Below are 23,472 nucleotides of genomic sequence, written 5' to 3' on the forward strand. Positions count from 1 at the left end.
CACTGTTTTTGGGCATTTCAGCAAAATGTCGCAAAGTGTCAATTTCCTGAAGCAGAAAAATGATACATTTTTACGATACGAGTCGTCGCCGTGGAAACGGGGCCCTCAAGAATGACTTTTGCCGCCCCTCCCCCGCCAACACACTTTGTCTGGGGGGTGGTCTTAATGTTCTGGCCGTACAGATTGAAGTGTTAGCCCCCCCCCCATCGGAAACCAGTTGGTTTCCATCCATCCATCCATCCATCCATCCATCCATCCATCCATCCATCCCTCCTTCCTCCCCCCATGAACATCCCTTTGTTTTCCCGTCCGCCAGGTTCAAAGTACGAAGGAAGAGCTGAGCGAGAAGCCAGAATACCGTCGGCAACTCAAATAGAAGCAAACACAGTCTGTAGAAACCAGAACAGTCCTCCTTGTTATTATTATTACTAGAAGTCTCTTATTGTTATTATTATTATTATTATTACTAGTATAAGTGGTATCAGGACAAAACAAAGTTCCTTGGCCCTTGTTGGTTGCAGAGAGAGAGAGAGAGAGAGAGAGAGGAGGGGGGGAGGGGCGGGCGATCGGGCGTCAATCCCACAAGCTGGGGTTTCTACCGGGACTCCTTTCATTTGGGAAAGAAAGAAAGAAAGAAAGAGAGAAAGACAGAAAGAAAGAAGGGGTAGGTCCATATTCCATCGGTTTCTCCAGCGTCTCTTGCGTTTCCTCCGTCAGGGATTCAGACTTTGGTTAAAGGTTGAGAGTTTCTGGATCGTTTCATGCGGGTTTGGATCTCGGAACCAGGAACTCCTGTGTTTTCCTCCTCATGACATGCAAAAAGGAAAACCGCCGACGTCACGGGAGACCGTCTGGACCGTCTGGACCGTCGGGACCGTTGGGACCGTTGGTACCGTCTGGACCGTTGGGACCGTTGGTACCATTGGGACCCTCTGGACCGTCTTTGACCCTCCCGAACCGAACGGCGCCGGTCTTCCGAGGTACCGACTCTCCCGGATCGGGATCTGGGGTCCTCCGGGATCGCCGTCTCCCTTCCGGCGCCCCGAACCCAACGCCGTCCGTCCGTCGCCTCGCGCCTTCTGGATCGCTTTGTGACGGCGTCCGTGGAAAAAGTGCTAAATTCCGCGTTTGTCCGGATATAAGACGAGACTTTCCTGCCGGTGGGGGGTTCGTCTGGACAACGTGAGGTAACGGACGGTGAAGAACAAGGTCAAAGTGTTGGATTGGTGGCGATGGTTGGAGGAGCCGGTGGACCTCGGGCTAAGCCCCGCCCCCCTCCCCCAAGGCAAACGAACCGATAGCAACGGGAACTCGGACGAACGATCTCGTCGTGAAAGTCCAAACAGACTCTCGGGCTATTCAGGTCTACGTTTGCTCAAAGTAAGGCAACCTCAACGTTATATCGCGTAGCGCTAGCAGTGACTAGCTTCCTTCAGCTAGCCAGCTAGCTGGCAGGATGACCACTGACGTTAGCCACAGTTAGCAGCGTCGCTAGCCATTCAGGTAAGCTAGGTTGATAGGCGCTGTCTCGCACCTGTTGCGGTGTGGCTAACGGCAGCGACAGTCGTGAACGTCCAAGTTAGCAACAGTAACTAAGGGGGGGCGGGGCTTAGCCAAAGGTCATCTGTGACAACATATCTGGGTTAGCAACAGTAACTAAGGGGGCGGGGCCTAGCCAAAGGTCATCTGTGACAACATATCTGGGTTAGCAACAGTAACTAAGGAGGCGGGGCTTAGCCAAAGGTCATCTGTGACAACATATCTGAGTTAGCAACAGTAACAAAGGGGGCGGGGCCTAGCCAAAGGTCATCTGTGACAACATATCTGGGTTAGCAACAGTAACTAAGGGGGCGGGGCCTAGCCAAAGGCCTATTGGGGAAACATAACAAACATCAATTAACCCAGAAACATCTGAGAAGTGAGACGTTACCAATGTTTTAATATGTCGAGTTCCAGAAGTTGTAGCATCTCTCGATTCCAAAATAAAACAACGAAAGCGAAAGCGTCGGTGGGCGTCGTCCGGTGGTCAGAGTCGTCTTATATCCGGAAAAACAAAACGGCATCAGTGATTTAAAAAAAAGTGCAAATTCTGCTCTCAAGCGTCTCGATGAGGCAACCAGACGACGTCTCCGTCTCCGTCCACCGCTCTAGGACCTCGTCCGTCCTCGTCTCCCGTCTCTCCGCCGATTCCTGAATCTCCGAGTCCCGGAATGGATTCCTCTCTCTCTCTCTCTCTCTCTCTCTCTCTCTCTCTCTCTGTACGTATGCCCCTCCCCCCCCGAAAAAATAAATAAAAAGAAAGAATGAACAAACAAAAGAAACAGTTTGGCCGTTTTCCCGTCTCTCCTATAGCTGCGTGGTGACGGAGTCCTCTATGACCTCACAGCTGTCCTCTATGACATCATCACAGGGTCCCACCCAGCCGCCCATCATCATCAGCCCTCCTCCCCTGCTCCCCTTGCCGCCGCCCCCCCCTCCCCCGCCGCCGCCGCCGCCCTGGAAAACGTCCTCGCTGGAGTCCAGGAGGCGCGAGCTGGACTCGGACATGTTGGAAGCACAGTGCAGGGATTGGCAGGGGCAGGGCGGGGGGAGGGGCAGCGCCAGCAGCAGGTCCCGCCCGTTCGCCCGCCGCGGCGAGAACGACGGGTTGCCGAGGCCGAGGCCGAGGCCGCCGCCGCGGCCCACCTCGTGCAGCCGTGTCTCGCTGCGGGTCACGCCGCTGAGTCCGAAGTCGGCGCCGCCGCCGCCGCCGCGCCCCCCCAGCGGGCGGAGCAGCCCGTCGGAGATGGTGTAGGACGAGGGCGGGGACGGCGGGGGGAGGGGCGAGGGCGGCGCCTTGCGCTTGGAGCGCGAGAACAGGTAGGAGAGGCGCTTGAAGGAGTCCGCCTTGGCCGCCGGCGCCGAGAGGCGCTGCAGGCGGCTCCTGGTGCGGCTGAGCGACGTGGCGAACGAGGCGAAGGACGACGACGGCGAGGGGCGGACGGCGGCGGACGGAGAGACGACGGCCGTCCTCAGCCCGTTGCTCTTTGGCTTCCCGTCCTCGTCCTCGTCGTCCTCGCCGTCCTCGCCCCGCCACCGGACGCCGCCGCCACCCCCCTCCTCCTCCTCGCCGTCCCCGTCCTCCTCCTCCTCCTCGTCCTCCTCCTCGTCCTCCTCGCCCCTCTGGATCTGCGTCATCCCGGAGATGGAGCGCACCAGCGCCGACACGCCCAGGTTGGGGTCCGGCTGACCCTCCTCGTCCTCCGGGGTCACGAAGGTCACGCTCCTCGACCGCGGCACGCCCACGCCCACGCCGCCGCCGCCGTCGCCCGGCTCGCTGTCGTCCTCGGAGGCGGCGGCGCCGTCGTCTCTCGCCGTCTCGCTGGAGGACGAGTAGTGGCGCCGGGGGGGCCGGCGGTTGCCGAGGAGGTCCAGGACCTCGTAGCGGAAACTGGAGATGTCCTGCTTCAACTCCTGGAAACCGGACGGAGAGAGATTCTCACCACACAGACGAAAAACATCTACGACCACATTTTCTGGACTATAAGCCGCGCAGCGTTTCCTGGTTTGTCCTGCGGCTTATAGTCGGGAGCGACTTGTACATCGAAACACAGAACGCGTCTTTAGGCCGCTGCAGACTCCTCTAAGAACCTTAAAGGAAAAGAAGAAAAGTCAGCCGGAAAAAAAACCCCAAACCCTCTCAGGCCACGCCCCTCGCAATAAACCACGCCCCTCTCAGTAAGCCACGCCCCTTCGCAGCAGGCACACTTCTGTGAAGCGGCGTTGTGACTCTTCGGCGTCACAGTTTACGTCAAATGTTTTCAGAAACGCGTTTTCGCCGAACTGCGTGCAGCTGACAGCTGAGGTGGTGCGTTCAGGGACGTCACGTAAATCCGCCCTCCGACACGAGAGAAGAAGAGGAAAAGGAAGAAGTAGAAAGAAGAGAGGAGGAATAAGAGAGGAAGAAGAGAGGAAGGCTCATCGATATCTGGACTGAAGACTTTACATGTTGGACGTCTTTTTGTGTCGTTTCACTTCAAAGCAAGCAGTTCAAAGCTTTTAACGGCCAGTCAATGAAAATGAAGTGGCAGTAAGTGAGTGAAGGTTTTCACTCAGTCTTTTCCTGGACCTCGCTTTTATCACTCACACCTCCTTCTCACTTTCACAGACCCCCCCCCTCGACCTCCCCCCCACCCCTCTCTCTCTCTCTCTCGGCCTCGCTCGCCCTCTATTCATGGTGTAGTGCCGAGTCCTCGGCCTCCTCTTCACCCTCTTCGTGAGAGACGGGAGGTGAACCGGCGGCTCGTAGAGGAAGTCCTCCACCTGGTCTCTCTCCCACTTACCCTCTCACCCTCCTCACCCTCCTCACCCTCCTCACCCTTTTCTTTTTTTCTGTGGCAATTTGCTCAGAAAACGATCGAAAGTCTGAGTTTAATTGAGAGCAAGAATCAACTGCAATCTGCCAGCAGCATACACAAGCGATGCTACATGCTACATGCTAAAGAGCTATAAGGCTCATACACAAGCGATGCTACATGCTACATGCTAAAGAGCTATAAGGCTCATACACAAGTGATGCTACATGCTACATGCTAAAGAGCTATAAGGCTCATACACCAGCGATGCTATATGCTACAAGTTAAAGAGCTATTGGGCTCACATGCCAGCGATGCTACATGCTACAAGCTAAAGGGCTATAGGGCTCACATGCCAGTGATGCTACATGCTACACACTAAAGAGCTATAGGGCTCACATGCCAGCGATGCTACATGCAACATGCTAAAGAGCTATAGGGCTCACATGCCAGCGATGCTACATGCAACATGCTAAAGAGCTATAGGGCTCACATGCCAGCGATGCTACATGCTACAAGCTAAAGGGCTATAGGGCTCACATGCCAGTGATGCTACATGCTACACACTAAAGAGCTATTAGGGCTCACATGCCAGCAATGCTACATGCTATAAGCTAAAGAGCTATAGGGCTCACATGCCAGCGATGCTACATGCTACAAGCTAAAGGGCTATAGGGCTCACATGCCAGTGATGCTACATGCTACACACTAAAGAGCTATAGGGCTCACATGCCAGCAATGCTACATGCTATAAGCTAAAGAGCTATAGGGCTCACATGCCAGCGATGCTACATGCAACATGCTAAAGAGCTATAGGGCTCACATGCCAGCGATGCTACATGCTACAAGCTACAGGGCTATAGGGCTCACATGCCAGCGATGCTACATGCTACATGCTACGTGGTTTCGGAGGCACAATCCAGAAGAAATGAGCCAATATGAATGCGAGTCCTGCTCTGGAGGAGTTGGGCTGAAAAACAGCAGCTAACAACAGACAGTGTCACTTCGCTTGTGGGGAAACACTTGATTTGCATTTCTCACTATTTCCTGACAGTTTACAAACGACAATCAGACGAGTTATGAAAGCGGCCAGATTCGTCAGACCTCCAGTCGCATCCAGTTCAGCCTGAGTTCAGCCTGAGTTCAGCCTCAGTTCAGCCAAACAAGGACTTATAGACTTTTAAAAAATATACTTTCATTGTATTTTGCACCAGAATGTTCCATCAAAATCGACTTCATGTTGAGATTGTAGTCATTTAAAGGTAATTATAACAATATTTCACTCGTCCGGCTCACTAAAGATGAAAGTGAACTGCATGTGGCCCTGAAAGGAATCAAATTATATTTAGTATTTATTTTGTACACGTCTTTTATACATGTGTATCTTTGCATCGTTCCAGTTATGTGCTCGAAATACGTAACTTAGTACGTTTCTTCCATCACATTTTTTTCTCTTTCCATGAAGCAAAATAAATTCTGATGAATGAAATTAATATTAGATAATTTTCTTTCCCGTCATGAAAAAAATTAAAAAATTTTTAATTAAAATTATTGTCGTGCTTTAATTTCTCTTCTTCTGCTCTTGTCATTTCAGGTCTGACCCATCAACGGAATTACGGCGGCTGATTTGCAGCTTGAAATAAACAAATAAATAAAAAATTTCAAATTAAAAGCATGGAGCTGGAACAGGACGCTGCTACAGAACCACAGGAAAATCTCCACTAAATGTGATAGTACAGGTACAAAACATACTCAGGTGAGGCTTATAGTCCAGAAAATATGGTTTGGCGTTTACGCTAGCGGGGTCACGTAAACACAAATATAGACTCGTCGACTGTCACTCGAACGTGTTTCCGTGACGACAGCCACTCGCTCACCTTGAAGTTTTCCTCCGTCAGGCCCTCGTCCGTCTTGGCGCTGCGAATCATGGCCGCCACGTAGCGCTTCACCAGGCTCCGGATCACTTCCTGTTGGAGGCAGTTGCCATGGTTACCACTCTCATTGCTTTTCTCTCTGTTTTCCCCACATTCTGCCGCTAACGCGAGCTACGCTAATAAAGTGGCCGATGATGGGATTTTTTTTAAGAAAAGTTGCGATTTGGCCAGTTTCCATGGAGATAGAACATTTTTTAAAAGTTGCGTTTTTCCTCCCATTTCCACACGGAGTTGGAGTGTTTACCCGTGTCCATGGAGACAGCGTGAGAGCATTTATGAAAAGTTGCGTTTTCGCTCGTTTCCTGTTTGCACTCGACAGAGTGACAACATTTACGAAAAGTTGCAATTTCCCCCCCTTTGTCACAGAGACGCCGTTAGAGCGTTTACAAAAAATGTCTTGTTTCCCGCTGTTGCCATGGAGACAGCGTCAGAGCGTTGACAAAAACCTGCGCGTTCGCCCTCGTTTCCACGGCGACAGTCGTTCCACTCGGGAGCCGTTTTCAAAAAGTTGCTTTTTCGGTGCCTAACAAGCTCCGTTTCTGTTACAAAATGGTGAAAACGAGTTTATTAAGTGAATTATTAGAAATATTAATAATAATAATAAAGAAAAACAAACATCTGGTTTATTTAAACAAACTGTTTTAAAGTGAGTCAACACACACGCACACACACACACACACAAAAACACACACAGACGCACACACACGCACACATACACGCACACAAACGCACACGCACACACACACAGACACACACACACACACACACGCACACACACACACACACACAAAAACACACACACACACACACACACACACACACACACACACACACACACACACACACACACACAGACACACACACACACCAAAACACACACACACACAAAAACACACACACACACGCACACACAAACACACACACAAAAAAACACACACAGACGCACACACACACACACACACACACACACACACACACACACACACACACACACACACACACACACACACACACACACACGCGCACACACACACAAACACACACACACGCACACACACAGACACACACACAGACACACGCACACACACAGTTCAGCTAATTGGCTGAATTTAAATGTGAGCGTCTCATTAAGTAATCAGCCAATGAGGCGGTCGCCCTCATTGATTTACAGACCAAAGACAAATCTCACAAGCATTTGGTGCTCAGTGGGTGGTCACACACACACACACACACACACACACACACACACACACACACACACACACACACACACACACACACACACACACACACACACACACACACACACACACACACACAAACACACACACACACAGCGTCCTCCCACAGTCGACACCTGCGGCTGCCAAACGGGAGGTCTGGCGTGCTGTCACTCTCCGCCTCGGCCAAAACACACACACACACACACACACACACACACACACACACACACACACACACACACACACACACACACACACACACACACACGCACACACACACGCACACACACGCACACACACACGCGCACACACTCTCTGTTTCAAGTGAAGGACGGATTCCTGCAACAGTCCTTTCAAAATAAAAAATTAATGAAGAAAGAAAAAAGAAAAAAGGATGGACATCAAAGTAACGACCAGCAGAAGCCAAATCTGAAAAGTACTGGCGCTGCCGTCTCTCCGGCGGCGCCGCCAGCGCCGAGGTGTAAAAATACACCGTGACGACGCCAAAAACAATAATCTGATTTTTAAGGAGCTGAAGCCTGTCAGTTAAAGTCCAACAGTCTCGTTCATTAATGGAAGATTTCAGTTCTGAGTCAGTGAAGGAAAGTCACGTTGCTCGTTTAGTCTGTTTGTCATCGTCTTTAAGGGAAATATTTGTTTTCAGGCCTCTATTCTGATTTATGAGCTTTTTCTTCTTCCACAAGTTTGGTATTGTTACTGACTAGAAAATGACCAGAAACAAACTAGAAACTGACTAGAAACTGACTAGAAAATGACCAGAAACAAACTAGAAAATGACTAGAAACTGACTAGAAAATGACCAGAAACAAACTAGAAAATGACTAGAAACTGACTAGAAAATGACCAGAAATAGACGAGAAACAGACCAAGAACTGACCAGAAACTGACCAGAAACTGACTAGAAAATGACCAGAAATAGACAAGAAACAGACCAAAAACTGACCAGAAACTCATTAAAAACAAGCCAGAAAAATATCAGAAAGAGAAAAATAAACAAACCAGAAACAAGACTGGAAAAGGACAAGAAACAGACGAGAAACAATCTAGAAACTGACTAGAAACTGACCAGAAACTGTCCAGAAACTCACTAAAAACAGGCCAAAAAAAATACTAGAAAGAGAAAAAGATACAAAACTCGAAAAGGAAAAGAAACAGACGAGAAACTGACTAGAAACTGACTAGAAACAGACTAGAAACTGACTAGAAACAGACTAGAAACAGACTAGAAATTGACGAGAAACTGACTAAAAACAAGCCAGAAAAATACCAGAAAGAGAAAAAGAAACAAACAAGAAACAATGCTCGAAAATGACCAGAAACGGACTAGAAACAGAGTAGAAACTGACCAGGAACTGACTAGAAACAGACAAGAAACTGACCAGAAATTGACTAGAAACTGACTAAAAACTGACTAGAAACTGACTAGAAACAGACAAGAAACTGACCAGAAATTGACTAGAAACTGACTAAAAACTGACTAGAAACAGACAAGAAACTGACTAGAAACTGACTAAAAACTGACTAGAAACTGACAAGAAACTGACCAGAAACTGACTAGAAACAGACAAGAAACTGACCAGAAATTGACTAGAAACTGACTAAAAACTGACTAGAAACTGACTAGAAACAGACAAGAAACTGACCAGAAACTGACTAGAAACAGAGAAGAAACTGACCAGAAATTGACTAGAAACTGACTAAAAACTGACTAGAAACTGACTAGAAACAGACAAGAAACTGACCAGAAACTGACTAGAAACAGACAAGAAACTGACCAGAAACTGACTAGAAACAGACAAGAAACTGACCAGAAACTGACTAGAAACAGACAAGAAACTGACCAGAAATTGACTAGAAACTGACTAAAAAATAAGCCAGAAAAATACCAGAAAGAGAAAAAGAAACAAACCAGAAACTGATGAGAAACAGACTAGAAATTCAGTGTCTGTGTCGTAAAACTGGGACATTAAAAAAACAAAACTATCAGTCCAAACATCACATCAAAAGATAAACGAGTTGAAAGACTGAAACGTCACTAAAGCGTCTGTTCGTGTCACATGAGGACAAAAAACAAGCTGAGGCCTTGTTCTTGTTCTGGTTCCTCTGGACGTCTCGTTGACTAACAGTGGAACCAGAAGGGAACGTCGCCGGTTCTCACCTGGTAGTGTTGGTTCTGGATCAGACTGTCGGCGTGTCGCTCCTGCAAAAGACACAAAAAAAACACCAGGCGTCAAACGTTAGCGTCAAAGAAGGTAGCTAGTAGTCGTAGTTAGTCAGCCGGGCCACAGGAGGGCGCCACCGCCTGTTTGTTTTGTAAACAAAACCACGCAGACGTGTGCAGAGAACGTTGTTGTGTGAATACAAAACTTTTCATGAAACTAAAAACGCAGAAACGACACATTTTCACCCAAATGGTTGCCATGGAAACGCAGTCTCAGAAAGAAAATTTTATCGGAAATGGCTACATTGCGATACGTGTAAATCGCTAAAACTTCCCACGTCATGAATTGTCGTTATAAATTCTCAATACGCTTTTTTTTTTTTTTTTATGTTTTTTTTTTTTTTTACATTACGCTTCATTAGGGTCTCAAAAGTCTGTGTGAAACACTGTGTCCCCACAAACGACTCAAAACAAGTACACACACACACACACACACACACACTAATAATAATTATATGATAATGTGACTTTCCTCTCAGAGGAACTTTTTTAGAGCAAAGAAAAAGTTTTATTGAACTAAAACCAGATCTGAAACATTCAATTACATTTAAAATGTTTATCACATGTTGTACGTTACAATATTACTGCTTACAAATTATGGATTACAAGAAAACACACAAACTGTATATAGCAGATCAATATTATTGAAAATTATTTTTTATTGTTTGTTTTGATTATTAATATTATTTTGGATTTATTTACTATTTCACTCATTATCAGTATTACTATTGTTGTTTTATTGTCTTTTATTGTTAAAATGACCAAATCTCAGCCGTCACTATTTATTCCTTAATTTTTGTCAAATTTTCAAACACCAAAAAAAATTTATATTCAGCTTTAAAAAAAAATAAATAAAAAAATGCATATATTGAATATATAAGCAACATTCTGCTTCCCACCTCAACTATAGAACGAGAGATAAAACTACAAAGCTTAAATTTGAGTCTTTTCCGTTTTGCTTTTTAACGTCGTTTTTTTTCACCTTGTCGTTTTTTTGTTTTTTTTATTATTGTTCTCTGGAATTCGACGTTTCCCGCGGCGTTCGCTCTTTCATCATGTTTCACTCTCGTCTAAACTCATCCTGCTCCAGATTTGTCTTCCTCTGTCTCACACACACACACACACACACACACACACACACACACACACACACACACACACACACACACACACACACACACACACACACACACACACACACACACACACACACACACACACACACACTCCCTTGATCAGATCTCTGCAGTGTTGTACGGCTGTGAACCAACGTGGGCTGGTTATCTTATATAACGCAGCCGAGGTGAACATGCCAGCTGCACGGTGTGTGTGTGTGTGTGTGTGTGTGTGTGTGTGTGTGTGTGTGTGTGTGTGTGTGTTCCTCTCCAGATGACTGGACTGGTAAATGTGTTTATCAGGACGTGTTGATGTGCCGATGTTCCCTCTGCGCTCAGAGACACAGCTGATGTCTGTCCACGTGTCCCGTGATTGTAATTCTGCAAAAAAACAACAAAAAACAACAAAAAAACAACAAAAAAAAAACAAAAAAACAAAACAAAACCCCCGAAACTGACTGATCCAATTGACTTCTTCTCAATCTCAACGTCTTTTCTGGTCCGTCCCCATGAGACGTCCCCGTCCACGAGACACCCCCGTCCACATGAGACGTCCCCATCCACATGAGACGTCCCCCGTCCACATGAGACTCCCCCGTCCACATGAGACGTCCCCGTCCAAGAGAAGCCCCCGTCTACATGAGACACACCCGTCCACAATGAGACGCCCCCATCCACGAGACGTCCCCGTCCACATGAGACGTCGTCTAGGTTTATAATGAGGTAGTGGTGGGGGAGGGGTGGTCTAGGTTTACAGTGAGGTAGTGGTGGGGGAGGGGTCGTCTAGGCTTACAGTGAGGTAGTGGTGGGGGAGGGGTCGTCTAGGTTTACAGTGAGGTAGTGGTGGGGGAGGGGTCGTCTAGGTTTACAGTGAGGTAGTGGTGGGGGAGGGGTGGTCTAGGCTTACAGTGAGGTAGTGGTGGTCTAGGTTTACAGTGAGGTAGTGGTGGGGGAGGGGTGGTCTAGGCTTACAGTGAGGTAGTGGTGGTCTAGGTTTACAGTGAGGTAGTGGTGGGGGAGGGGTCGTCTAGGCTTACAGTGAGGTAGTGGTGGTCTAGGTTTACAGTGAGGTAGTGGTGGGGGAGGGGTGGTCTAGGCTTACAGTGAGGTAGTGGTGGTCTAGGTTTACAGTGAGGTAGTGGTGGGGGAGGGGTGGTCTAGGCTTACAGTGAGGTAGTGGTGGGGGAGGGGTCGTCTAGGTTTACAGTGAGGTAGTGGTGGTCTAGGTTTACAGTGAGGTAGTGGTGGGGGAGGGGTGGTCTAGGCTTACAGTGAGGTAGTGGTGGTCTAGGTTTACAGTGAGGTAGTGGTGGGGGAGGGGTGGTCTAGGCTTACAGTGAGGTAGTGGTGGTCTAGGTTTACAGTGAGGTAGTGGTGGGGGAGGGGTCGTCTGGGTTTACAGTGAGGTAGTGGTGGGGGAGGGGTGGTCTAGGTTTACAGTGAGGTAGTGGTGGGGGAGGGGTCGTCTAGGCTTACAGTGAGGTGTGGTGGGGGAGGGGTGGTCTAGGCTTACAGTCGTCAGTAGGTCTATTCTTGAGTTTGCGATCGTTCTGCCTGCCGCTGCTGTTTTTCGTTTCTCGCTTGTTGTTGCTGTTTGTCAGAAAGTGGAGCAGCAGAGTGATTTGCGTCCCGGAACCGCCGCGTCGGCAGTCTGGACGCCGCTTGGCAGCCGCGTCTCCGCGGCGTCACGATCAATCGCACTCCACTTCACCTTGGCTGCTTCCCTCTGTACAAAGTGTGAATCCTTTGTGGGATTTCAACATGAAAAAGTCCCCAAACAAAACCAAAAAAAAAACGAGCCGCTCTCCACAGAACCTCCCAGTCTGAGCCGCTGCAGCGCCGAGCGACAATTACATAACTTCTGACGGTATGAAATTTCGCGCAGTCTGTGGGGCTTTGGTTTCCCCGGTACGAGATCCAACACAGCAGGGTTTAAATTAAAAAGACGCCCTGGACACTCGCTGCCTCCGTCTCTCATGACTGCAGTCGAATTCTGAAGAACGAGTTTGTTTAAAGTCAATATCGGTTATTTTCCCCTCATTACTGAGAAGACTGTCTGTACTGCTTCGTCTGGTCTGTGATTACCTTGTTCTACTATTACACACACTGCAGTGCGTAGATACTATGTACTGTTGACTGTAAGGAGAGTATCTGAAAGTATCTGAAGGTTTGTATTCCTATCAGTACTCGGCATCGGCAAGTAGCTAAAGAATGTCTTGGTATCGGTGCTTGGTATCAGCCAGTAGCTCAAGGTCAGTTCTGGTATCTGTACTCGCCTCAAGCTAGTAGCTAAAGGTCAGTCCTGGTATTGGTACTTGGTATCAGCCAGTAACTAAAGGTTAGTTCTCAAATCAATACTCGGAACAGGCCAGTCGCTAAAGAATGTCTTGGTATCGGTGCTCGGTATCAGCCAGTAGCTCAAGGTCAATTCTGGTATCGGTACTCTCCACAAGCTAATAGCTAAAGGTTAGTACTCATATCAATACTCAGTACGGGCCAGTAGCTCAAGGTCAGTCCTGGTATCGGTACTCGCTACAAGCTAATAGCTCAAGGTCAGTCCTGGTATCGGTACTCGCTACAAGCTAATAGTTAAAGGTCAGTCCTGGTATCGGTACTCGCTACAAGCTAATAGCTAAAGGTTAGTACTCACATCAATACTCGGTACGGGCCAGTAGGTCAAGGTCAGTCCTGGTATCGGTACTCGCTACAAGCTAACAGCTGAAGGTCAGTCGTGGTATCGGTAATCAGTATCGGCCAGTAGCTCAAGGTCAGTCCTGGTATCGGTACTCGCTACAAGCTAATACCTCAAGGTCAGTCCTGGTATCAGTACTCGCTACAAGCTAATATCTCAAGGTCAGTCCTGGTATCAGTACTCGCGACAAGCTAGTAGCTCAAGGTCAGTCCTGGTATCAGTACTCGCGACAAGCTAATAGCTCAAGGTCAGTCCTGGTATCGGTACTCGCTACAAGCTAATACCTCAAGGTCAGTCCTGGTATCAGTACTCGCGACAAGCTAGTAGCTCAAGGTCAGTCCTGGTATCAGTACTCGCGACAAGCTAATAGCTCAAGGTCAGTCCTGGTATCAGTACTCGAGACAAGCTAATAGCTCAAGGTCAGTCCTGGTATCGGTACTCGCGACAAGCTAATAGCTCAAGGTCAGTCCTCGTATCGGTACTCGCTACAAGCTAACAGCTGAAGGTCAGTTGTGGTATCAGTACTCGGTATCGGCCAGTAGGTAAAGGTCAGTCCTGGTATCGGTACTCGCTACAAGCTAATAGCTCAAGGTCAGTCCTGGTATTGGTACTCGCGACAAGCTAATAGCTCAAGGTCAGTCCTGGTATCGGTACTCGCTACAAGCTAATACCTCAAGGTCAGTCCTGGTATCAGTACTCGAGACAAGCTAATAGCTCAAGGTCAGTCCTGGTATCGGTACTCGCGACAAGCTAATAGCTCAAGGTCAGTCCTGGTATCGGTACTCGCTACAAGCTAACAGCTGAAGGTCAGTCGTGGTATCGGTACTCGCTACAAGCTAATACCTCAAGGTCAGTCCTGGTATCGGTACTCGCTACAAGCTAACAGCTGAAGGTCAGTCGTGGTATCGGTACTCGGTATCGGCCAGTAGGTAAAGGTCAGTCCTGGTATCGGTACTCGGTATCGGCCAGTAGGTAAAGGTCAGTCCTGGTATCGGTACTCAGTATCGGCCAGTAGCTGAAGGTCAGTCGTGGTATCGGTACTTGCTACAAGCTAATAGCTAAAGGTCAATCCTGGTATCAGCACCTTGGCTGTTTCCCTCAAGCTAACAGCCGAAGGTCAGTCGTGGTATCGGCGCTCGGTATCGGTCCGGCCGGCTCACCGTGAACTCCCGCAGGTTCTCACACTTGTGCGAGTCGTCGCCGGGCGCCGCGCCGCGGCGGCACAGCTTGCTGTGGAGCCACATGAGCAGGAACCAGATGGACTTGGGACTCGGCACGATGTTGAAGGGCGGCGGCAGCGTGCCGCCCTCGTCGAAGTAGCTCATCCACAGCTTGGTGCGCGCGAACTTCCACTCGATGTCGGCGTGGTCCTGCGGAGACGGGGGGGGGGGACACGAGGACACACGCTGTTTTCCGTCCCGTCCACTTTGGGGACGTGAGGAGAGACGCGTGAGGAACGGGGTCTTAAAGCGGTTCTCTGGTTCTGCCGGCGTGAAGATGAGGGATGAACTGGTTTCACACTGGTCATGTGGCCGTCGTACCATGGAGGACCAACAGCGCCCAAATACATGAGGAAAAAATCTGAGTAAAAATATGAAACTAGAATTATTTAATGGCTCGGGACTAGTTTAGTCAGTGGGCGGGGCTAGTTTTGGCCCAAAGTCATAGAGAGGATGAAAGGGTCCGAAATAAATAAATAAATACTGAAAGATTGTTTATGAATTTGTTTTATCCGGAAAACTGGCCCGGCAAAATCCAGTGGGCGGGGCTTGTTTTTAGCCGTAATCATAGGGAGGCTGAAAATTCCCCAAATTTAAACAATTGAAAATTAAACATATAAATTAAATTAAATTAAATTGAATTGAATTGAATTGAATTGAATTGAATAGAATAGAAAATAATAAAAAAAAACATTCCCAAAATTTTAATAATTTAAAAATAATCAAATCAAAAAAACAAAAAATTAATTAAATTAAATTAAAATTAAATAAAAGTTAATAAAATTTAATAAAATTAAATAAAAGTAAATAAAAGTAAATAAAATTTAACAAATCAAAAAACTGAAATCCAATAAAATAAAATAAAATAAAATAAAATAAAATAAAATAAAATAAAATAAAATAAAATAAAATAAAATAAAATAAAATAAAATAAAATAAAATAAAATAAAATAAAATAAAATAAAATAAAATAAAATAAAATAAAATAAAATAAAATAAAATTAAATTAAATAAAATTAAATAAAATTAAATAAAATTAAATAAAATAAAATTAGATAAAATTAAATAGTTTTGGCACTTTTAGTCCTCCACATAATCCCACAAACCCTCACAGTTTAAATTAAGGGTTGGGCGACTTTATTGATCCCCCACTTGAAAAAAAAAAAAAAATGATATTGAAGATGATACTTTGAGTTCCAAACAAAAATGCTCATTGAGGGGAAAAAAATAAAAAATAAAAGATTTAGAAATGGAGAAAATCATGAGGAAAACCTAAACCAGGAACAACTTTACGAACTTGGGGTCTTGTGGGCTGTTTCACTCACAGCGATGAGCTGGTAGGAGTTGTTCATCATGGCGATCAGCATGTTGAGCAGCACCACCAGCGAGATCACGTTGTACGTCCCGAACATGGTGGCGCCCACGAACTCCGTGAACTCGTGGCGGGCCTTCACGTTGGTGACGTAGAGGTTCAGGAGCCCGAACACCGACCAGAACAGAGACTGGAGCGTCTCGAACAGCCTGCGGAGGGGGGAGGGGCATTTAAAGGGGCGGTGCGGTGTTAGGCAAGTTGATTGGAAGTGTCAATGGTGGAAATAGCATAGCGATAGCGTGGCACTAGCATAGCAATAGCATAGTGATAGCATAGCGATAGCGTTGCACTAGCATAGCGATAGCATAGTGATAGCATAGCACTAGCATAGCGATAGTGTAGCACTAGCATTGCGATAGCAAAGCAATAGCATAGCAATAGTATAGTGATAGCATAGTGATAGCATAGCGATGGCGTAGTGATAGCATAGCAATAGCGTAGCACTAGCATAGCACTAGCATAGCGATATCGTAGTGATATCGTAGCGATAGTATAGTGATAGCATAGCGATAGTGTAGCACTAGCATAGTGATAGCAAAGCAATAGCATAGCAATAGTATAGTGATAACTTAGCGATAGCGTAGTGATAGCATAGCGATAGCGTAGCACTAGCATAGAACTAGCAGAGCGATATCATAGTGATAGCATAGCGATAGTGTAGTGTAGCATAGTGATAGCATAGGGATAGTGTAGCACTAGCATAGCGATAGCATAGTGATAGCATAGCGATAGTGTAGCACTAGCATAGCGATAGCGTAGTGATAGCATCGTGCTACTTTGCTCATATTAAAAACAAGAGGACCAATTGAAAAATGTTTTTGTTGAATTATCGGTAAATGAAACGTTTCCTGTGTGAATGTAAGCGGCTGGGCGGTGTGTTCAGGTGCATCACGTAACTCCGAGCTGCGGGCCGACCAATCGCCCTTGTGGTTGGAGGGAGGAGAGAGGACAAGAGAGAACGAAGGAAGAAAAGGGAATGAAGGAAAGAGGGATGAGAGGAAACAGAAGGAAAGTATGAAGGAAGAAAAGAAAAGGAATAGAGAAAGAGGAAGCAAAGGGAAGTGGGGAAAGGAAGAGAGGAAGGAAGGAAAGAAAGAAAGAACGAAGGAAGGAAGGGACGGGAGGAAGAGAAAAGAAAGGGACTAAAAGGAAGCGAGGAAGGAAAGAAAGAAAGAATGAAGGAAGGAAAGTAAGTGGTGAAAAGAGGAAGGGAGGAACAAGAAAGAAAGAAAGACAGAACGAAAGAAAAGGGTGATGAATGAAAACAGAAGTGCTTTCGTTCTTTTTGAAAACACTGAAAAGAACAAGAGCCTCCCTCCCTCTTTTCTCTCATCCTTTCCTTTCTCTTCCCTCCGTCTCTCTCCGTCCTCCCTCCTTCCCTCGTTTCATAACCTCGATGCAATCTCACGCCTGGTTGCTTCATTTATCCTTGATTCAATTCTCCCCCTCCCTCATCCCCCTCTCTCTCTCTCTCCCCCCTCTCTCTCTCCCCCCTCTCTCTCTCCCCCTCTCTCTCTCCCCCTCTCCCCCTCCCTCATCCCCCTCTCTCTCTATCTCTCTCTCCCTCCCTCATCCCCTCTCCCTCCCTCATCCCCCTCTCCCTCCTCATCCCCCTCTCTCTCCCTCATCCCCCTCTCTCTCTCCCCCTCCCTCATCCATCTCTCTCTCTCTCTCTCTCCCCCCTCCCTCATCCCCCTCTCTCTCTCTCTCCTCCCTCATCCCCCTCTCTCTCCCTCACCGCCCTCTCTCTCCCTCATCCCCCTCTCTCTCTCTCTCCCCCTCTCTCTCTCTCTCCCTCCCTCATCCCCCCCTCTCTCTCTCCCCCTCTCTCTCTCCCTCCCTCATCCCCCTCTCTATCTCTCTCCCCCTCTCTCTCTCTCCCTCCCTCATCCCCCTCTCTCTCTCTCTCTCTCTCCCCCCCTCATCCATCTCTCTCTCTCTCTCTCTCTCTCCCCTCCCTCATCCCCCCTCTCTCTCTCTCTCCCCCTCCCTCATCCCCCCTCTCTCTCTCTCTCCCCCTCCCTCATCCCCCTCTCTCTCTCCACCTCCCTCATCCCCCTCTCTCTCTCCCCCTCCCTCATCCATCTCTCTCTCTCTCTCTCTCCCCCCCTCCCTCATCCGCCTCTCTCTCTCTCCCCCTCCCTCATCCCCCTCTCTCTCTCCACCTCCCTCATCCCCCCCTCTCTCTCTCTCCACCCCTCATCCCTCTCTCTCTCTCTCTCTCTTCATTTACACAGTCAGCAGGTCTCTCGCTCTCTTTTCTTCTCCTCACACGTTTACAGGAAGTTCATTCCCTCGTTCGCTCCGACCAGAATGTTGAATATTTGATGGAGCAGAAATATATGAAACACCCTGCAGACTCTCTCTCTCTCTCTCTCTCTCTCTCTCTCTCTCTCTCTCTCTCTCTGTGTCTCTGTCTCTCTCTCTTTCTGTCTCTGTCTCTCTCTCTCTGTCTCTCTCTGTCTCTCTCTCTCTCGCTCTCTCCCTCTCTCTGTCTGTCTCTGTCTCTCTCTCTCTCTCTCTCTCTGTCTCTCCCTCTCCCTCTCTCTGTCTCTCTCTCTCTCTCTCTGTCTCTCTCTCTTTCACTCTCTCTCTCTCTCTCTCTCTCTCCTCTCCATTGTTTATGGTTTTCTTCCACTTTTTCTCTCTCCATCCATCTCCATATTTATTCCTCCTGGTGTTTCCTTCATCTTTACCTTCTCTGAAAAGGCCACTTCAATCCATCCATCCATCCATCCATCCATCCATCATCTATCATCCATCCATCCATCCATCATCTATCATCCATCATCCATCATCTATCATCCATCCATCCATCCATCATCTATCATCCATCCATCCATCCATCCCCCTCTTCCCCTCTCTCTCTCTTTCCCATTGAGCCGAGTCATAAACTGCTCCAGCTGATCCTCAGTCACTTCACTGTTATAGTCCTGCAGTGTGTGTGTGTGTGTGTGTGTGTGTGTGTGTGTGTGTGTGTGTGTGTGTGTGTGTGTGTGTGTGTGTGTGTGTGTGTGTGTGTGTGTGTATTGTTCCTGGGAATAGAAAACAAAGTATGTTTGGACTTGGCAGCCCAGGCAGCGTGCAATTAAATCATTCCAGCCTATAGTGCTATGAATATGTAGGATCTGGTGTGTGTGTGTGTGTGTGTGTGTGTGTGTGTGTGTGTGTGTGTGTGTGTGTGTGCAGCCTGCAGGGACTACAACCTGCATTCTGCTGCAGCGCTGCAGGTTTCTCTCTTCTCTGCTGGTCGCAGTGGAAAAACTCACAAAGTAACTGATTAACTAACCGATACCACGTTTTAAAGTACCAGTACAAACCTTTAGCTACTTACCGATACGAGTACCGATACCAGTACTAACCTTTAGCTACTTACCGATACCGAGTACCGATACCAGTACTAACCTTTAGCTACTTGTCGATACCGAGTACCGATACCAGTACTAACCTTCAGCTACTTACTGATACCGAGTACCGATACCAGTACTAACTATTAGCTACTTGTCGATACCGAGTACCGATACCAGTACTAACCTTTAGCTACTTGTCGATACCGAGTACCGATACCAGTACAAACCTTTAGCTACTTACCGATACCAGCACTAACCTTTAGCTACTTGTCGATACCGAGTACCGATACCAGTACTAACCTTTAGCTACTTGTCGATACTGAGTACCGATACCAGTACAAACCTCTAGCTACTTACCGATACCAGTACTAACCTTCAGCTACTTGTCGATACCGAGTACCGATACCAGTACTAACCTTTAGCTACTTGTCGATACCGAGTACCGATACCAGCACTAACCTTTAGCTACTTGTCGATACCGAGTACCGATACCAGTACTAACCTTTAGCTACTTGTCGATACTGAGTACCGATACCAGTACAAACCTCTAGCTACTTACCGATACCAGTACTAACCTTCAGCTACTTGTCGATACCGGAGTACCGATACCAGTACTAACCTTTAGCTACTTGTCGATACCGAGTACCGATACCAGTACTAACCTTTAGCTACTTGTGGATACCGAGTACCGATACCAGTACTAACCTTTAGCTACTTGTGGATACGAGTACCGATACCAGTACTAACCTTCAGCTACTTGTTGATACCGAGTACCGATACCAGTACAAACCTTTAGCTACTTACCGATACCAGTACTAACCTTCAGCTACTTGTCGATACCGAGTACCGATACCAGTACTAACCTTTAGCTACTTGTCGATACTGAGTACCGATACCAGTACAAAACTCAAGCTACTTACCGATACCAGTACTAACCTTCAGCTACTTGTCGATACCGAGTACCGATACCAGTACTAACCTTTAGCTACTTGTCGATACCGAGTACCGATACCAGTACTAACCTTCAGCTACTTGTTGATACGAGTACCGATACCAGTACTAACCTTCAGCTACTTGTCGATACGAGTACCGATACCAGTACTAACCTTTAGCTACTTGTCGATACCGAGTACCGATACCAGTACTAACCTTCAGCTACTTGTTGATACCGAGTACCGATACCAGTACTAACCTTTAGCTACTTGTCGATACCGAGTACCGATACCAGTACAAACCTTTAGCTACTTACCGATACCAGTACTAACCTTCAGCTACTTGTCGATACCGAGTACCGATACCAGTACTAACCTTTAGCTACTTGTCGATACTGAGTACCGATACCAGTACAAAAACTCAAGCTACTTACCGATACCAGTACTACCTTCAGCTACTTGTCGATACCGAGTACCGATACCAGTACTAACCTTCAGCTACTTGTCGATACCGAGTACCGATACCAGTACTAACCTTCAGCTACTTGTCGATACCGAGTACCGATACCAGTACTAACCTTCAGCTACTTGTCGATACCGAGTACCGATACCAGTACTAACCTTTAGCCACTTACCAATACCGAGTACCGATACAACGTCTTGAGTACTTTTACAATTGAAGTAGTTTTTTTCCCTGTTTTTTTCTTTCCTTTTAAATAGTTTTCGCCGTTTTATCCATTTTCAGAAAACCCCGTCGTTTCAGCTCGTTTGCCTCGGTTCTTTGATCCAGGAGGTGAAGTCTTGACTTCTACGTTCTCTTAAAATACCTGAACATGAACATTACCGTAGGGTTGTGGCGCAGCGGCGCGGAGCTACTCACGTAGAGAAGGCGTTGTTCTGCCTCTCGCAGCGGATGCCCTTGCAGTTGTTGGGCTCTTCTGAAGCCGTCGTCTCGTAGTAGAAGTACAGCTGGTTCAGGCCGTTGGCGAACGCCAGCAGGACCTGCGCAGGACGAACAGACCATACCGGCCGGCGGTACCTGGGTCAGGTTCCACACGTACCTTACGCTTCCGTTCAACTTATTTATCGTGCAGCAAATACTAGACAGACCAGACCTGGATCAGGTAGGGCGTAGGGAGTGAGACCCTGGTTCAGGTAGGGGGTACGGAGTGAGACCCTGATTCAGGTAGGGGGTACGGAGTGAGACCCTGGTTCAGGTAAGGGGTAGGGTTCAAACCCTGGTTCAGGTAGGAAGTAGGGGGTAGGGATTCAGACCCTGGTTCAGGTAGGAGGTAGGGAGTGAGACCCTGGTTCAGGTAGGAGGGAGGAGGTAGGGATTGAGACCATGGTTCAGGTAGGGGGTAGGGGTTGAGACCCTGGTTCAGGTAGGAGTAGGGGTTCAGACCCTGGTTCAGGCATGGGGTAGGGAGTGAGACCCTGGTTCAGGTAGGGAGTAGGGGTTCAGACCCTGGTTCAGGCATGGGGTAGGGAGTGAGACCCTGGTTCAGGTAGGGAGTAGGGGTTCAGACCCTGGTTCAGCATGGGGTAGGGAGTGAGACCCTGGTTCAGGTATGGGGTAGGGTGTAAGGTGTAGGGAGTGAGACCCTGGTTCAGGTAGGGGGTAGGGATTCGATGCCCGACTCTCTCAGGCCATTTCACACGCTTTGATCTTGCCGCCGCGGCCTTACGTAAAGACGGAGAAGCGCGGCAGCGCTGGGATTTGGTTTCCGTACCGCCGGGAGGGAAACGATCCACGTGTCGATTGTTTTGAGTGTGGACGTCCCCCGAGGATGACTGAGAGTCGGGGGACGTCATGAAGCCGCTTCACGACCTTCTTGACGAGGACGACGAGCTCGTTTGGATCAAAGGAGATCAGCCAGTGGAAAAACAATAGCGGCGCTCGGAAAGGACGCTCTGTCCTCGCTAGCTTAAGATGCTATCAAATCCCTGAGCTTCTTCTGGGACTCGAGACGAAACCGGCAGAACGAAAACAGACGAGCCGCGCTAACAGCAGAATTACTGACAATTGTTCAAACTAAAAAAATAAATAAAATAAAAGCCCCAAATCCAAACCGAAAAAGCAGCTAAAACAATAAAATTATTTTTCAAAAGTACTTAAAATCTCAATATAGTTAAAACTTAAATATTTGAGATCCATAAAATGACTAAAATGGCAGAAATCCACAAAGAATTTTTTTTAAAAATGAGCTCCAATGGAAAAAAAAAACCCAAAATAAAAGAAAACAACTCGAGAAAAAAAGCAAAAATCACTAAAAACTTTTTTTTTAATTAGCTCCAATGGAAAAAAAACAAAACCAAAACCCCAGAAAAAAAGCTAAAAATAAAAAATAAAAGCCCAAAATCCAAACTGAAAAAGCAGCTAAAACAATAAAATCACAAAAAAAAAACTGTAAAACTAGCAATGAAAAAAACCCAAAACAAACCAACTCCATGAAGAAATTCTATTAAAAATTAGCGCCAATGGAAAAAAAACCCAAAACAAAACAAAGCTACGAGCTAAAATTACTAAAAAACGGCCAAAAAAAAGCTTAATATGGCAGAAACAGTTCAAAGTGCGGCTGGGGCTAGCGCTAGCGTTAGCGCTAGCGTCAGCGGCGTCTCACCAGGCAGTAGATGAACAGGAACTTGAGGATGTCCAGCAGCATGCGGCCCAGCGAGATCTGCAGCGGCCCGAGGTGAGAGTTGGCGGTGAACAGCGAGATCAGGCGCAGCGAGCTGAAGATGTTAGCGATGGCGAATAGCGCCTCCGCGATTAGCGTCGGGTGCCACATCTCCCACTCCTCCCGCGGCCGAGACGAGTTGTACTGGACGGACGGGGACAGAGGACAGAGTTCATGGGACAGATGACAGGGGACAGGGGGCAGATGACAGAGGACGAGGACGAGGACAGTGGACAGATGGCAGAGTACAGGGGACAGAGGAGATAGGACAGGGGATAGAGGACGAGGACATATGACAGCGGACATAGGATGAGGACAGAGAACATGGACAGAGGACAGAGTACAGGGGGCATGGGACAGAGGACATAGGGCGAGGA

The 23,472-nt window shown here is 47.6% G+C and overlaps 1 protein-coding gene across 1 annotated transcript in view; it reads right to left on the bottom strand.

Annotated features, from left to right (window-relative positions):
- Positions 1 to 2,346: 2,346 nt before the first annotated feature.
- LOC308147075 (short transient receptor potential channel 5-like) overlaps positions 2,347 to 23,472 on the bottom strand; it is a gene marked incomplete at both ends in the record, with an annotated part of 29,539 nt that continues 8,413 nt past the window's right edge. Inside the window, 7 exon segments of the mRNA XM_080519145.1 lie at positions 2,347 to 3,453; positions 6,212 to 6,301; positions 9,671 to 9,712; positions 14,701 to 14,910; positions 16,086 to 16,281; positions 21,295 to 21,416; positions 23,039 to 23,434. Coding sequence (XP_080375271.1) covers positions 2,347 to 3,453; positions 6,212 to 6,301; positions 9,671 to 9,712; positions 14,701 to 14,910; positions 16,086 to 16,281; positions 21,295 to 21,416; positions 23,039 to 23,434 — 2,163 coding nt within the window.

Source organism: Blennius ocellaris, assembly GCF_963422515.1.
Source record: "Blennius ocellaris genome assembly, chromosome: 23".
NCBI classification, from domain to species: domain Eukaryota; kingdom Metazoa; phylum Chordata; class Actinopteri; order Blenniiformes; family Blenniidae; genus Blennius; species Blennius ocellaris.